This window comes from Heptranchias perlo, chromosome 11 (assembly GCF_035084215.1).
Source record: "Heptranchias perlo isolate sHepPer1 chromosome 11, sHepPer1.hap1, whole genome shotgun sequence".
Classification (NCBI taxonomy): domain Eukaryota; kingdom Metazoa; phylum Chordata; class Chondrichthyes; order Hexanchiformes; family Hexanchidae; genus Heptranchias; species Heptranchias perlo.
This window is the reverse complement of record NC_090335.1, coordinates 17,584,501-17,601,001: the sequence shown is the minus strand read 5'-3', so window position 1 is coordinate 17,601,001 and position 16,501 is coordinate 17,584,501. Positions and strand designations below refer to the sequence as shown.

At 42.3% G+C, this 16,501-nt stretch overlaps 1 protein-coding gene across 1 annotated transcript in view; it reads right to left on the bottom strand.

Moving 5' to 3' along the window:
* Window positions 1–16,501, bottom strand: part of wwc3 (WWC family member 3) — a 227,917-nt gene that overhangs the window by 127,188 nt on the left and 84,228 nt on the right. The window contains exon 2 of the mRNA XM_067992638.1: window positions 9,356–9,465. Coding sequence (XP_067848739.1) covers window positions 9,356–9,465 — 110 coding nt within the window. The remainder of the gene's footprint in view (window positions 1–9,355; window positions 9,466–16,501) is intronic.

Genomic DNA, 16,501 nt, shown 5'->3' with positions numbered 1-16,501 from the left:
GGTCCAAATCTACCCACAAACTCTCTGTCGGTAGTGATAGTCCCAGAACTCATTTCTGTGCTGTGCCATTAAAATAGCTGCAACTCAGGTGTTGGCGATTACGGTGCATAGCCCCAACTGGGGAAGTAGACTAAACAGACTCTACCATATCTGTTCTAACTAGCCTTCCTCCTTATGTCAATACTTCGCTCCATCGATTTTTTGGTGAGCCCCTATAGTTCTCCATCTTACGTCCAGTAAAGCCAGAGATACCCAACCCCCAGGGCAAGTTCTCCCTCCACTCAAAAGGGTCCCTCTGCCCCTCCCTCCCCCTCAAAAAAAAGTCACACTCCTTCTACCTTCTCCTACCTCAAGAAAGAGTCTCAGCCTCTCCCATTCTCCTCTTTCCCCTCCCCCCCAACATCATCTGTTTCTCAGTCAATCCCCAAGCTGCAGCCCCGCTGACATAAATCAAGTCAGGAGGTTGTTCATTAGAGTCAGACTCGTGTCCATTCACATACAAGAGCACCATTCCAATGCTCTCCTGGCTGGCCTCCCACCTTGCACCCTCAGTAAACTTGAGCTCATCCAAAATTCTGTTGCCCTTATCCTAGCTCGTACCAAGTCCCGTTCACCCATCACCCCTGTGCTCGCTGACGTACATAGGTTCCCTGTCCGGCAAAACCTCGAATTTAAAATTCTCATTGTTGTTTACAAATCCCTCTATGGCCTCGCACCTCCCTATCTCTGCAACCTCCTCCAGCCCCACAACCTTTCGAGATCCTGGTGCTCCTCCAATTCTGGCCTCTTGCACATCCCCGATTTTCTTTGTTCCACCATTGGAGGCCCTGCCTTCAGCCGCCTAGGCCCTAAGGCATGGAATTCCATCCCTAAACCTCTCTCTCCTTCTTTAAGACACTCCTTAAAACCTACCTCTTTGACCTATCCTATTATCTCCTTACATGGCTCGGTATCAATTTTTGTCTGATTACATTCCTGTGAAGCGCTTTGGGATGTTTTACTACGTTAAAGGCTCTATATAAATGCAAGTCATTGTCGTTGTTGTTCATTAGTTTAAATGAAAAGAAGAAAAGCATTCAGTCGCTTATAGTTGGGAGTCTGGTAATTCTAAACCTTTACACTTGAGATGCACTCCTGCGTTTCGTTTTGTTACATCAGCCCTTTAAATGTGGCGAGTCAGCAGGCTGGGTGAAGTATGGAGGGGGAAATGGGGAAGAAAGGTCGTTGTCAAAGTCTAAGATGTTCAATGGTCCAGCCAGCTGCATCATGTTGTTTGTAGTGGGGAGAGGGGGGCAAGGGAAAGAGTTATTCGAGGCGAGTTCGCTGCATATGCTTAAGGTTCTCTGTGAATGTTTTCATGTGATGTTAATTTTTAGGGGTATATAGTGGGGTGTGTGAGGTACTGCCATCACTGCTGATTCTGAGAATTTTTTTTTGGTGGGTTGTGATTGGGGACAAATGTTTTGTTCAACACAATTGGCAAATAACAAAAGCGGAAAAGAACCAATTGGAAAAGACAAAGTCAGCGTGAATGAAAAAAAAACTGACAGATGTGCACAACAGTCAGACCGAGTACACAGAACAGACACAAGAAATATTATTAAAATATTGTCTTCCCCTTTCAAGGTGCTTTTCCCCTCATCTTATTTCACTGCTTACAGTAATTATAAATGAATACAAATGTTCTGAAGTATAAAATTAAGTAAAAAATGCCAAGATGGAATATTTATTTCACAATTATAAGCTAATTTCACAAGGAGTTTGCAAAGAGTTTGCACAAGACATTTTGGTCATGTGCTATGCATTATGGTCCACATTGAACCTTGAAGGGATTGGACGGCCTGCTTGTGGTTTCACATTAAAGAGTCCAGTGGACTCTGTTTTAAAAGCAGCGAAATCCAGTCTCAGCATGACTAACTAGATGCAGTGCAGTAGCATACCATTGACATTCTTGTTGGACCTCAAGTTAAGAGCCACAGTTTGTTCAAACTTGATCTGCTGATGCGGAAGATAACTTTTCTCTTACACAGTAACAACAGGCAAAATGTACTCGGGGAGGGTGGAGGAAAGGATTCTATTCTTCTATGGGTGAGTTCCCAGCCGTGAAACCATCTTCTATCTGAAGATTGTCCAGCTCTTGTCACCAAATAAAAGGTACGAGACAGACAGAAGGACTTCATGAATGGTGTTGAAATAACAGAATGTGATATCGAAAGGGATGTAGGGGCATTGGTACACTGCGCTCAATATCTCGAGCCTCCGCAAGAGAAAACATTACAGTAAATAGGCTGCTGCATTATATTGCTAAAGGAGTAAAGTTGGAGGAAATGGTGCACAAACAACACAGCACTCTGATCAGACTGCAGGAGGTATAGAAGATTAAGGGGTGATCTAATTGCGGTGTTTAAGATGATTATAGGAGTTGATAGGGTAGATAGACAAAAACTATTTCCTCTGGTGGGGGTGTCCAGAACAAGGTGGCATAATTTTAAAATTAGAGCTTGGCTGTTCAAGGGTGATGTCAGGAAACACTTCTTCACACAAAGGCTAGTCGAAATCTGGAAGTCACTCCCTCAAAAAGCTGTTGAGGCTGGGGGGTCAAATGAACACTTCAAAACTGAGACTGATAAGATCTTTGTTAGACAAGGGTATTAAGGGTTACAGAACCAAGGCAGGTAAATGGGGTTAAGATACAGATCAGCCATGATCTAACTGAATGGCGGAACAGGCTGATTGGGCTACTCCTGTTCCTATGTTCCCAAGAACACTGTAGGCAGTTCTGATCACTAAGGCATAAGGATGATATTCAAGGCCTGAAGCCCAGGCAGAGGGGAGCCACGAGAGTGATTCCTAATATCGGAAGTTTCAGTTACGGGGGAAAATACTGGAGAAACCTGAGCTTCTCGGCATTGAAAGGGGACCTCGTACGAGATGCACAAGATAATGAATGGTATAGAAAAAGTAAATCTTGAACACTTTTTCAAATTAAACATCACAGTACGACAACAATGCACAGATTTAAACAGACAAAGGGCAAATTTGGGACAAATGTCCCAAAGTACTTCTTCATATAACTAGTAACCCAAAGGCCTGGACTAATAATCCAGAGAGTGAGAGTTCAAATCCCACCATGGCATTTTGAGAATTTGAATTTAGTTTTAAAAATCTGGAAATAAAAAGCTGGTATCAGCAAAAGTGACCATGATTGTCGTAAAAACCCAACTGGTTCACTAATGTTCTTTATGGAAGGAAATCTGCCGTCCTTACCCAGTCTGGGCCTATATGTGGCTCCAGTCCCACACCAGGGTGGCTGACTCTTGACTGCCCTCTGATGTGGCTTAGCAAGCCACTCAAAGGCAACTAGGCATGGGGCAATAAATGTTAGCCTTGACAGTGATGCCCGCATTCCGAGAATGAATAAAGTAAAATGTTAGAATGAATTTGTGGGTAGGGTGGGGTAGGGTACAGACAAAAGCCCTTGAATCATTTAGGGGACAACTGAATGCTATGATAGAGAACTATTGGCTCCTTCTGGTTTGGATGAACCATGCGATTTTCCTCATTGTATGACTAAGAATTGTCCACTCAAAGCCCTAGCAGAGGCCTAATTAGTGCCGTCTTACCACAGCATTCAGTATCTGCCCCTAGAAACTGTAAGAAACATAAATATAATGTGCTTTCTACTGGCTGAAACGAGGCACGCCAACTCCAACGTCTTCCATTGGGTCCTTCAATCTTTACATGGGCATCTGCTGCATTCCCAAAATAAGAAAACAAAATACAGCAGTCTTGGCATAAAATCAAACCTGCTTCCCGTTTACAGAAGTCAACATCAAAAAGTAGAAAATAATTTGCCTGTTTTTTAAAATCTTATTTCTGTACTATTGGGATCAGCATGAAAAAGGTCAAATCAGTTATCATACTTAAGGTTTCTCGGGGGTCGGCGTGTGGAGTCACGTAAACTCAGCTCTAGATGTAGCAGCAGACTGATGAAGCAGTGAGCAACAGAAAACACCCGGGGCCAATTATCTGGAATGGCCACATTCATTGACACGTATCTTAAGGTATCAATAGGAATTGCTCCCATGTAATTTTGACGGATCGCAAGTCTGGTTTAATTAAATCATTAGAGTTACTTTGGCCATAGTTCAAAGGGTAGAAAGACCCCAATCTGCAGTAGTAACTTTGATTGGCAGCTGTCTGGAGGCCTTTGAAGAAAGGGACAGATCCTTGATTGGCTAGGGCCCTCTGTGACTGATAGCTCGGTGGTCAGAGACTTCAATCTTACAGACATATGAGGCCAGATCGTAGAGTTACACCGTCAGTCTCAGTGTGTGTGCGGATTTCACAACCAGCAGCCAAAGGCTGTCTGTGCTCTAAAGTTTGAGGCAGCTTAGCTTTGAAGTGATAAGCTAGTGTAAATAGTCTTCTTATTGCTTTCATATACTAAGGAATGCAGGGAAATGTAATTTCTAACTATAAAAACTGTGTACTGTTCACTCATATCTTATGTAAATAAACCAATTATTGGTTCAAACCCCGTCACTCATCTCAGTTGAGTACTTATTGCCTTCTGTAAAGAGATGAGAATTTGTGTGGCAGCACAAGATACATTCCAGTAGCTGGTGTACAGAATAAGGGTTCTTTGTTACAATCCCTGTGTCAGACTATTGTTTACCTAGACCCTGGGCATAAAAGGGTGCATTCCAGATTGTAGGGGACACAAAGTCCACTTACGTAAGTGACTGGTAATGCTGAACCCGAGGAAATATCTAACACAAAAACCCAAAAATTGCGATGGTGGGACAACATGAAATCAGATCAGTTCCTCCTTCGCTTCCATTTTACATGTGATATCAATTAAACATAGGAACCAGAGTAGGCCATTCAGTCCCTCATGTTTGTTTCATCATACTATTAGATCAATGCTGATCTGAACCTCAACTTCATTTACCCTCCTTTGCTTCATACCCTTACCCAACAAAAATCGCTACCTTGAAAATTTCAACTAACCCAGCATCCACAGGTTACAGGTTTCCACTACCCTTTGTGTGAAAAAGTGCTTCCTGATTTCACTCCTGCATGGCCTAGCTCTAATTTTAAGATTAGATGTTCTGGATTCTCCACCAGATGAAATAGTTTCTCTGTATCTACTCTTTTGAATCCCTTTATCATTCTAAACTCAAGGGAATACAAACCAAGTTTATGCAACCTGTCCTCATAATTTAACCCTCCAAGCCCCGGTATCATTTTGGTGAATCTGTGCTGCACCCCCTCCAAGGCCAATTTATCCTTCCTGAGGCGTGGTTTCCAAAACTGAACGCTGCACTCCAGATGGAGTCTGACCAAAGCCCTGTACAATTGAAGCATCAATTCCTCACTTTTGTATTCCAACTCTATTGAGATAAAGGCCTAGCTTCTCTCCTAGCATTATTTTAGGATTCAAATGGGAAATGAAAGTCTCATAATTAAATATTTGAGACATAAATGCTCACACAAAATGAAAACACACTGAGTCGGTGGGGTACAGTGAATGAACTTGTATAAGACCCTTGCTCAAACAAGAAATATTACCAAAACAAAAACACTTCGCAACTTGTGTTGCTGCAAAGATTATCTGCCACTGGATATCTGTAGCAAGTATTTGTACGAGCAAGGTGTAGAACTGGATGACTGGGTATCTACAAATGTAAGGAGGTAAGAATGATTGAATGGTGACTGGGTAATTATGTGACAAAGAATGGTAATATCTATCTGGAGCACATGCAAACTTTCAAGACTGGAATTTTCATGTAAGGACACATTTGCTTACTCTGAAAGTTGTGTGTGGGTGAAGGCACTGTACGGTCAAATTGTGATGCCAAGTTTCACAAGGCCATGAAGCAGCCAAGTAAAGGGAGGTGTGAGACTGCATCATCCAACAGCGTTAGAGGCCTCTGTATCACAGTGGAAGTATACATCCAAACCAATCAAAATTTAAATGACGGAAAAAACTTTACACCCATAAAATTGAAGTGCAGACACTTCTCACATTTAGAATAATTGGCAAAAGAACCAGTGGGGAGACGAGGAGAAAAAATTTACGCAGCGAGTTGTTCTGATCTGAAATGCACAGCCTGAAGGGGCGGTGGAAGTAGATTCAATAATAACTTTCAAAAGGGAATTGGATATATACCTGAAAAAGAAGAATTTGCAGGTCTTTAGGGAAAGAGCAGGAGAGTGGGACTAATTGGATAGCTCTTTCAAAGAGCCGACACAGGCACGATGGGCCGAACGGCCTCCTTCTGTGCTGTATGGTTCTATGATAAAGGGCGTTTATATAAGCTCTGGATCCATCTTAATACACATCTCTGATGCTCATAACGGGAACCAATTGTTACACAGCTGTCCCATCTGAATATGGACTAACTATCAACTACTCTCCTGACACTGGTTTCTCACCTTTAGACCAAGGCTCTGATTCCCTAACACAATCACCTGTTGAAGCATTGGTGCATGAATTCTTCCCCAAACTGAAATTGTAAACTATCTACTGTTGCTGGAGAAAAACCCAAAATTCTGTACCTGGCAGTTCATCGATCCCACTGATGTGGTGACTTTTGTCTGAATCCCCGTATGGGATTTTACCACATATTTCAGTTACCTGGACCTCACCCCAACCTCGAGGTAATTAAAGCTATACAGACTTTCATGTTTATGATGGTATTTAACATGTGCTTTTCAGTGATGTTTTGATAAATACAGGCTGTTGTGTAAGATGGCAAAATGCTCGATAGATTCCCCACGGAATAAAAGATTAGCCCAATGATACTGCTGTTTGAAAAAAAACATGTTTAAAAAAGTGCATTTAAAAATCTTACTGAACAATAAGACCCAACAGCGTGCTGGGAAAACATCCAGCTGTAATCTACTGCTGGATAATGAAGGTTATGGTTCAGTGAAAGATGGAAATATGTATTCAGCAGTTCTTATCACATCATCTGACTCGTTACAGAATCAGGCAAGAGGAATTTTATGAGGCCAAATAAAAGTGATTCCAAATCAAAAGTGACTGACAGATATACCCTTTACGATACATTTTTTTTGTGTTTAAAAAAATAGCCATCATTCTGATGTCCTCCCCCAAGTCTGAAAATATTTCACAGCATGTAAAAAAAATTCACTCAGGATAATTAATCTTCTGAGCAACACAGGTGAGTCTAGTCAGCTGGGCAGTTCCAAGAGTTGCCAGCGAGCAAGTTCTTGTGGCATTTTGAAAAACAAAAGAGGCACCAAAGGTGAATCTGGTCACACCTATGATGCAACCGGCCAACCCTGCTCCTTCTGGCCCACAAGGAACCTTTAACATTTTTTTTGAAAGCGCACTTACCTGTGACCTGGATCCTTGCTGCCGCCCACAGGCCGGAGACCACCCGGGCAACAGACGCAGGTTAAAATGGCACCTGCGTCCCAATGATGTCATTGTGATGAGGCACTGCCATTTAAATTATCCCCCCCACATTCTCCTGGGGCAGGTGGCCTTCCCGTGCCTGAAGTCAGGTAAGCAAGTCAGGTGTGGCAATGTGAACCCACCTGCCATCTTTCCCCCTTGCCGGGCCGGGGGAGGAGGGTTAAAATTGACCCTCTAGACTTTGTAATATCTGAAGTAGTTTCTCTGCACTATCCAATCACGAGTACAAGCACAAATGTCATGAGTACTGACCCAACTCCCAGGAAACCCGAATTTGTTCAGCCCTGTCACAATTACACTCAGGAAGCCCCTTTGTATTTTACATGGACTATTAGAACACATGATTAAAAACTAGCTTCTTCTGTGGCTGAATATTCCAATTACCCTCAGCTGATGCTTAAAATCTTTACCTTTGCAATAGTCAAGGCCAACTGTACCACTGAAAAAAAGATTAGAAAAAATAAATCAGGCCTACAGATTGCAAGCCACGGTTCCACTGCACATTTTTAAGCTATTTTGCGGAGGTGGAATGATCAGCAATGACTGGTTTGTGCCTGTCGTTGCTTAATAACTTGGTTCCATTTCATTAAATTTATTTTGGACATTATCATCCTGATGTACAAACACATATAGGGGCATCAGCCCAAGCATCACGTAGAAACAGTGCTGAGGTGCAATAAAACCCAACAGTTGCTTCACATTTTGAGCTCGGTTTAACCACCTCGAGGAATGCTTTAAAAATTGAACTCCCCAGTTCGTCAGAATTTGAAAGAACAGTAAATTAATATAAACATTAAATTAATCACCAATTACTTCCAAAAGAGCACCAGTAAATAGATCGTTTTGATTACAATAAAACGAGGGTTTAGAAAGATATTACAGTACTTGTGCAAAAATACTTCAAGTAACAGTTTAATTAAAGGATAAACACAAGAGCCTCTTTAATTGTAGTCAGCTTAAACCACTTAAAGGGGAACAAAACACTAAGGGGGCAAAAGCAGAGAGAGGGGAAGAGGAGAATTGTTTTAACCTGAAAGTATCCACTGGCATGGAATTTTTGAGCAGCATCTCAGCATTGCAATGTAGACTTGGGAAAAACGCCAGTAGGCAAGTAGGCCAAAGCACATCCACTAAACGTAAGATCTGAGCAAGTCTGGTCAAACCAGGTGACTAGTCGGTCTCTGCGTGGTTGCTCTGACACTGAGAAAGTGGAGAAACTCTCCCCTTGGGGAGGAAATGTTTGCAAATCATTCCCCGCCCCCCTCATTTAAATACCGACACCAAGTAGGCAAAAGCTACAGAAACATTGGAACAGGAGTACCCAATAAAAATCTACTGATCTCAGTCTTGAAAATTTCAATTGACACTCAGCATCCATGGCCCTTTTGGGGAGAGAGTTCCAGATTTCCACAACCCTTTGTGTGAGAAAATACTTCCTGATTTCACTCCTAAATGGTCTGGCTCTAATTTTAAGATTGTGCTCCCTTGTTCTGGATTTCCCCCCACCAGATGAAATAGTTTCTCTGTAACTAGCCTATGGAATCCCCTTATCATTTTAAAAGATCTAAATTATCATCAACTTGTTAATGGAGAGCAGCTAAACTATTACGGAGAGTGTGTTTTAGTCAGCACATGGGGTGTGATAGGATATTGGATTCAAAAGTTGCACAACACCATGCTGCAAAAGGAGAGTGCTTCAAAATGCAAAACCGTTTAGGGATGATTAAGGGGTAGTAACGGATGATCATATGTGTTGTCTTTAATAATGAAGGGCAAAGTAGAAGACAAGCTGATCAAAGGTTATGGCCTTCAATTTGGCAAGGCAGCACAGACACTCCCATTACAACTTACACTGGAAACACCGCCCTCCATTTTGTGAAATACATGAGTCCCAGCTATACTTACGGTTGATGTGGTCGATATAGTAGATGCCAACCTGTGGATCGTAAATTATTTCCCAGCCCAGTGGTAGTTCGTCGCCAACACAGTCAGCAAACGTCAGTGGCTTGGTAAGTCTGAAGAAACAACAAAGGCATGCATGGTAAACGTATGAAGTCATTGATTGGTGCTTTTGTTGGTGGTCTGGTTCACATCTACCACTCTGTTGGGACTGCACTAACCACCCTTGGAGTTCGTCCAGTTTCAAAATTACAACAGTCGCAATCAATTAAAAGAAAAGACAATTAAAAAATAACTTAATCTCTTCTCTTCATAGGTAAAATAGGAACAGGAGTAGGCCATTCAGCTCCTCGAGCCTGTTCCACCATTCAATTAGATCATGGCTGATCCGAATCTTAACTCCATTTACCGCCTTGGTTCCATATCCTTTAATATCTTTGCCTCACAAAATTCTATCAATCTCAGTTTTGAAATGTTCAATTGACCCCCAACAGCTTTTTGGGAGAGAGACCTCCAGGTTTCCACTACCCTTTGTGCAAAGACGTGCTTTCTGACATCACCCCTGAACGGCCTAGCTTTAACTTTAAGGTTATGCCCCCTTTGTTCTGGACTTCCCCACAAGAGGAAATAGTTTCTCTCTATCTACCCTTTCAAATCCTTTATTATGAGGGGGATTACTATGTCGTGGTATGTCGTGGTGCATGTGGCAAAACATACACCAAAATCAAGAACCCTTCTCAGTGCTAAATGGGAGCATTCTGCATACCCGTACAGACCACTTCCCACTCCCTCTAAGCATAAATAATAATCCGAACAAAGGCCATAAATCACACATTAAGCCGACAGTGGATGGGCAGCAGAAAAATTATTTTATTGTCTCCTTGTGAGAGGCGGGTCATACCCAAGATACTTCCACAGCATCTCCTGAAAGCTACAGATCTTGGCTTTGTCTCTTTGAATATTATTTTCTTATTACCTTGCAAGGACTAAGACACAACTTTTTTGGACAGTGACTGAGAAATGTTGTCGGGTAAAAAATGCAACCAACATCAGGGTCATTTTGTTACATGTTATGTACAATACTGTACACACGACAGGGATAAATTATTCTTGGACCAGTGACGCTTCTTCATGAAGTTACTACAGAAACATTACATTAGTCCCTTTAACTAGACATGGACAAAGATACATAACCTCATCCTTATCTGCTATCACCCCCTAATCCCCTATGGTGTGATAGTGACTATCATTGCCATCCTCGTCACACCCTCTCCAGTGTGGGAGTTGCACATCAGGAATAAACTACCATCATAGAATGATACAACACAGGAGGCCATTCGTCCCATTGTGCCTGTGCCAGCTCTTTGAAAGAGCTACCTATTAGTCCCACTCCCCTGCACTTTCCCCATAGCCCTGCAAATACCATCTGGGAGATCCTTTTATCAAATTAACGGTTTACCAATATAGAGAAAAGAAACTATGGTAGCAAATTAAGCTTGACTTAATAAAACTGTCTCATAACTGCAGCATCATACAGCATAGTGGCAGAGCCAACCTCTTCTGCTCTCGTTCACAATCTTGAGATTAGAGGAGAGGTGGGGGGAGGTAAGAAATGGATTTTCCACATCTGCAATTGTTAAAAGGTCGTTTGTGCTATCCACTGCATACATCATGGACTTTCCCCCCACCATCGAAATGTTTGTTTGCATTTCAACCTGTCTTTTTTTTTTAAATAAACCATCTCTCGTCTCAACTGAAAAAAAGGCTTCAAAATCTGAAGCAGAGCGAGGCCTGTTTACAGCAAAATGTCAAGCGCATTCCATTCCTCAAGGAGCAATATAATTACTTCCTTCACCTCTGCTATCGGAACTTAAAACTCCTGCAGCTTTGGAATGTGCCCTTTGATGACAGTACATCAACTCGCCTGAAGCCACAGTTCAGCTAGATTAGTCTTTTTAAAACGTACAAGCACACCGTGCATTTACATATATATTATGAATACGTATATGAATTATTTCTTTTAGGTGCAGTAACTTTTCGTGAAGATGACGTATGAGATCCCCTGACACTATTTCGAAGAAGGGGGAGTTCTCCACAGTATCCGGGCCAACATTCATCCCTCAATTACCATTGCCAAAAACAGATGATCTGGTTATTTATTTTGATCTTTGTTTCTGGGATCTTGCTGTGTGCAAATTGGCTGATGCATTTCCTACATTACAACAGTGACTACACTTCAAAAATTACTTCATTGGCTGTAAAGCTCTTTGGGACGCTTTGAAGTCGTGAAAAGTGTTATATTAATGCAAGTTACTTTCTTTCTTAAAGAATAATGCAAATATGTTATTGTGTATTCCACCGTTATCACTAGTTTCTTCTTATTCATTTCTGTATTACAGCAAAATAGCTCCCCAATAAAATAAATATTTTAAGCAACCTGCAGATGCATTTCCACACTAAAACATTTTGGCCCCGATATTTGCGGGGAGGGAGCAGGGGAGCGCGATTGCGGGGGGGAATCCCGGAAATACCGGGAACGCAGAGGTCCTGCCGAATTTAACGGCAGGACCTCATTATCATTTTTTAATTTTGTTTCCTGCCCAGCAGCCGACCAGATTGACAGTCTGGCCAGGCGGGGAAGCCAGCAGTATAAGGCCACAGCTCAGGACCCTTGGGGACGGTCCCTGGCAATCGGGAAAGATCGGGGCTTGGTGGTGGGGGTCGAAGCACAGCGATCGGGAGGGGGGAGAAGATCGGGGCTTGGTGGTGGGGTTCGAAGCACAGCGATCGGGAGGGGGGAGAAGATCGGGGGTTGGTGGTAGGGATCGAAGCACAACGATCGGGAGGGGGGGGATGATCGGGGGTTGGTGGTGGGGGTCGAAGCACAGCGATCGGGAGGGGGGAGAAGATCGGGGCTTGGTGGTGGGGGTCGAAGCACAGCGATCGGGATGGGGGGGATAATCGGGGGTTGGTGGTGGGGGAGGGGCCCAAAGATCATGTGTTGGGGGGAGGCAGATCACGGGTTGAAGTTGGGGGGGGGGGGGGTCAGCCAATCATGGCAGCGAGGAGAAGCCGCGATCGGCAAAAGGTTTACTTGAGCTTAAGGGGCCCAGGGAAGCACTCCTGCTCCTCCTGCCTCACAAGCAGTGCTGGAAAAGCACTGACCTGCTTGATCCAGCTGCTGCCATCTCCATTTCGCTGCCGGGTTTCTCAAACTCTGGGAGCCTCAGCCTGCCAGTATTACATTTAAATCAGGCTCCCAACTGCACTGTGCCCCACCTCTCGAGAGCAGGACATAGACACACCACACAATCCACAGCAATGGGCATGTATGCGGTGGGTTAGGGTCGCGTTTTGCAATTTTTTTATTTTTAACCCCCCTCCCAACCCTCTCCCGACCGTCGAGGGGGGTTAATATCGACCCCTTTATGTCTACTAGTGGCTTTGCCCACGGAAAGTCAGAATAGAGCAAAGTTGCCTCAGAGTGCAATAGTGATGTTGTAGGTATAGGTTTGGGGATCTACAGAGTCTGGGTCTTATAAAGTGGCTTAAGTGTGCAGCAGCTGGCGTGACTGCGCGTCACAGAATGTTTTCCCCCAAATATGGATTGTGTGGCATACGTAGCAAATTTAACACAAGTATACATGTGCAAGTGACGGCAATTTGAAAAGATCTATGTGCATTTTGGGTGCTCAAAAGGGTTAAATAATAAATTTCATTCTTAAAAAATTTATGAAGAAAATATGTTAGTCTTTTCATGTAACAATAAAAAACTATATTTGGAGTTTAATTACCTCTGGTAGCCCTCTTGTTAATGTGTTTACTTAGTATTCTTTTGTGCAGTGCTTTAACAGAACTGTTAACCAGTTTATTTTAAACAGGGTTAAATGATAGTGTTAAAGTCGTGCTCCAAGGAATTTTACACCAAACGTTTTAACCGATGAGCTAACTTGAAGGGTCAAATCTCGATTCACGATACTGGTAAGCACAGTAACGTGTTTATATGAAGTTTTGTCTGCTATCATAACAAAGACACAACTCAATTTAAACAGGTTAGCACCTTTATTAAAGCAGCAATGAAATTTCACATGAAGGCGTTAACATTTGTTGGTGAGAATTGTAATGTCATTCCAACCCACAAGTAGAACATCATGAAGGTGTGCTACTGTACAACCGTTCAGAATTACACAATTCGAATTATACAAGTTCTTTTTTAATTTAGCTGTTTGCAAATGAAGATTGAAAGTTGAGTTAAATTAATGTCAACCAGTAAAATGAATACTTATTTAGAGAATGTTCACATTTCTTGTGCTGATTGTTCAGCTGCAAAACTTCCTTGTGTAACTGAAACACAACCTTTTTTATATCGTGGAAAATTTGGTCACCCATTCCGTCCTCTCCCATCAGCTCCTGCTGCTCCGGAAGAATTGACTGCTAGGTGTCCAGATTTGTACACGATAATGATAATGAAAACTCACATCACCTAGGGCTGAGGGGGAAGCATTGAGCTGCTCACTGGTGTCTGAAATGGAACGTCAGTGACCCAGCAGCTGAGTAAGATGAGCTTTTCATTCCTCTCTTTTTCAGCTTTCTCCCTTCCTCTAAAGAACAACAACAACTCGAATTTATATAGTGCCTTTAACCTAGTAAAACATCTCGGGACGCTTCACAGGAGTGTAATCAGACAAATATTGATACCGAGCCAAAGAAGGAGTCTTTAGGACAGGTGGTCAAAGAGGTAGATTTCAAGGAGCGTCTTAAAGGAGGAGACAGAGGTGCAGTGGTTTAGGGAGGAGATTCTAGAGCTTGGAGCCTCGACAGCTGAAGGCATAGCCGCCAATGGTGGGGTGAAGGAAGTCGGGGATGAACATGGGGTCAGAATTGGAGGAGTGCGGAATTGGAGCAGGTTACAGAGATAGGGTGGGGCGAGGCTATGGAGGGATTTGAGCACGAGGACAAGAATTTTAAAATCGAGGCACTGGTGGACTGGAAGTCAACGTAGGTCAGTGAGCACAGGGGTGATAGGTGAACGGGACTTGGTGCGACTTAGGATACAGGCAGCAGAGCTTTGGATGAGCTCAAGTTGATGGAGAGATAACCAAAGGTTTGGTCGAGCAGGTAGGTTTTCAGAAAGCTTCTAAATATGGAAAAAGAAGTAGAGACAAAGAGGTTTAGTGAAGGGAGTGAGCAAGGTCCTTACTACTTAACAAAAGGCTTACCTTTATACAGCACCTTTTACGACCTCAGGACAACCGAAAGTGCTTCATAGCCAATGAAGTACTTTTGAGGTGTGGTCACTGCTGTAATGTAGGTAATGCGGCAGCCAATTTGCGCACAGCAAGGTCCCACAAACAGCAATGAGATAATGGCCAAATAATCTGTTTTAGGGATAAATATTGGCCAGAACTCCCTTGCCCTTCTTCGAAATAGTGCTATGGGATCTTTCACATCCTCCTGAGGACACACTTTGTTTTAACGTCTACTTTTGGTTTGGTGGTTACTCCTTTAACTCCAGTTATAGTATTTAAGCAGCTGAAAAAGAACTGCAGTTCAAATTCTTTTTCCGAACTAAACTTGATAAAATGTTGCAAGGTTCTTCAGCCGCGTGCCTGAGATAGAAATAATTCAAATTTAAACAATGCTGTATGATTGGTTCAGCTTTATATGATTGACTGTTCCTTGTTAAACTTGAGCAGTCAGTTATTCATAATCCAGGAAGTCCCGGTAACTATTTTCTGGGATATTTAAAAGCCAACCTCTCTGAATTAAAACATTTCTAAGGAAGGAACCAGTCAGTTTGAAATTCCTGAGATGAAAAAAAATTGATTTGTATCTTCCAATAGAAGTTTAGATTAGTAGGGACACCTGCAGTGGTAAGTAAAATAAAGAAAAGAAAAACTGCATAAAGTTATTTCCAAGGTGTTAGCTTCATATTTCGTAGTTGCAAGCCTTTTATCACTTTCTCCTTTAAGACAGTCCTTAAAACCTACCTCTTTGACAAAGCTTTTGGTCACCTGTCCTAATACAGTATCTACTTATGTGGCTCGGTGTCAATTTTTGTTTGATAACTGCTCCTGTGAAGCGCCTTGGGAGGTTTTGCTACTTTAAAGGCGCTATATAAATACAAGTTGTTGTTGTTTTCCTGTTGAGAAGTTGGGGGAAGAATTTTTATTGGAAATGTACAACTTTATTATATGACTGTTGTTACTAATTTGCTTGTCTGTCTTTTGTAAAAAAAAATTAAATTTGCTTAATAACTTAAACTTAAAGCAAACACGCTGGGATACTCTATCGCTTATCGAAGACTGGAGAGATCCTATAGAGGCAGTTTCATTCCAGGAGCTAAAGCACTTAGTGGAATAGTTGTTCTGTTCGCTATCCTGGGCTCGTTACCAAATGTATACCTAAATATTCAAGGCTATTGAAAAGCAGAGAAAGTTGGAACCCACTACTGAGGACGCCTCAGGTTCAAGTCAAAAACAAATCCAGAGTAAGAATAATACAAAAGACTCAGAATCGGAACAGTCAGACCTACGCAGCATGCAAACCGTTTGTCCCTTTCTGTAAGTCACACTCACTTACCATAGAATCATACTGCACAGAAGGAGGCCATTTGGCCCATTGTGCCTGTGCTGGCTCTTCAATTAGTCCCACACCCCCTGCTCTTTCCCCTCAGCCAAGTACAGATCGTGCCACCATTTCTCTTAACTTTGTAACATGGAAAGAGTGAAACATTCAGTTGAGCAGTTCCAGACTCACTCTGCAGCTAGCACTGTAATACAGACATTTTATTCCTGTTTTTTTTAAAGCGAGTACAGGTGCAATTAAAGACCAGAGTTTGCACGTATAATAAGTAATGATGAAGTCTGGTTACAAACGGACATCACATTTGTGTCTAGACTTATTGCATGCAGCAGGATTCCACTTAATTTAAGTACAACCGCATGTTCCGAAAAGTTAACATTCCCATACATACACAACATTCCTTACTACACAACTGCCCCATCCCCCATTTAAAAAAAATAAAGCTGTATGCAGTGAATTACAAGTTTTATTCACTTGACTGTAAAACACTACATGGATGGTCTGATAACTACATTCATCAGGAAATAATAGTGTAATAAATGTTCTACTAATCTTGACCAAATTAGT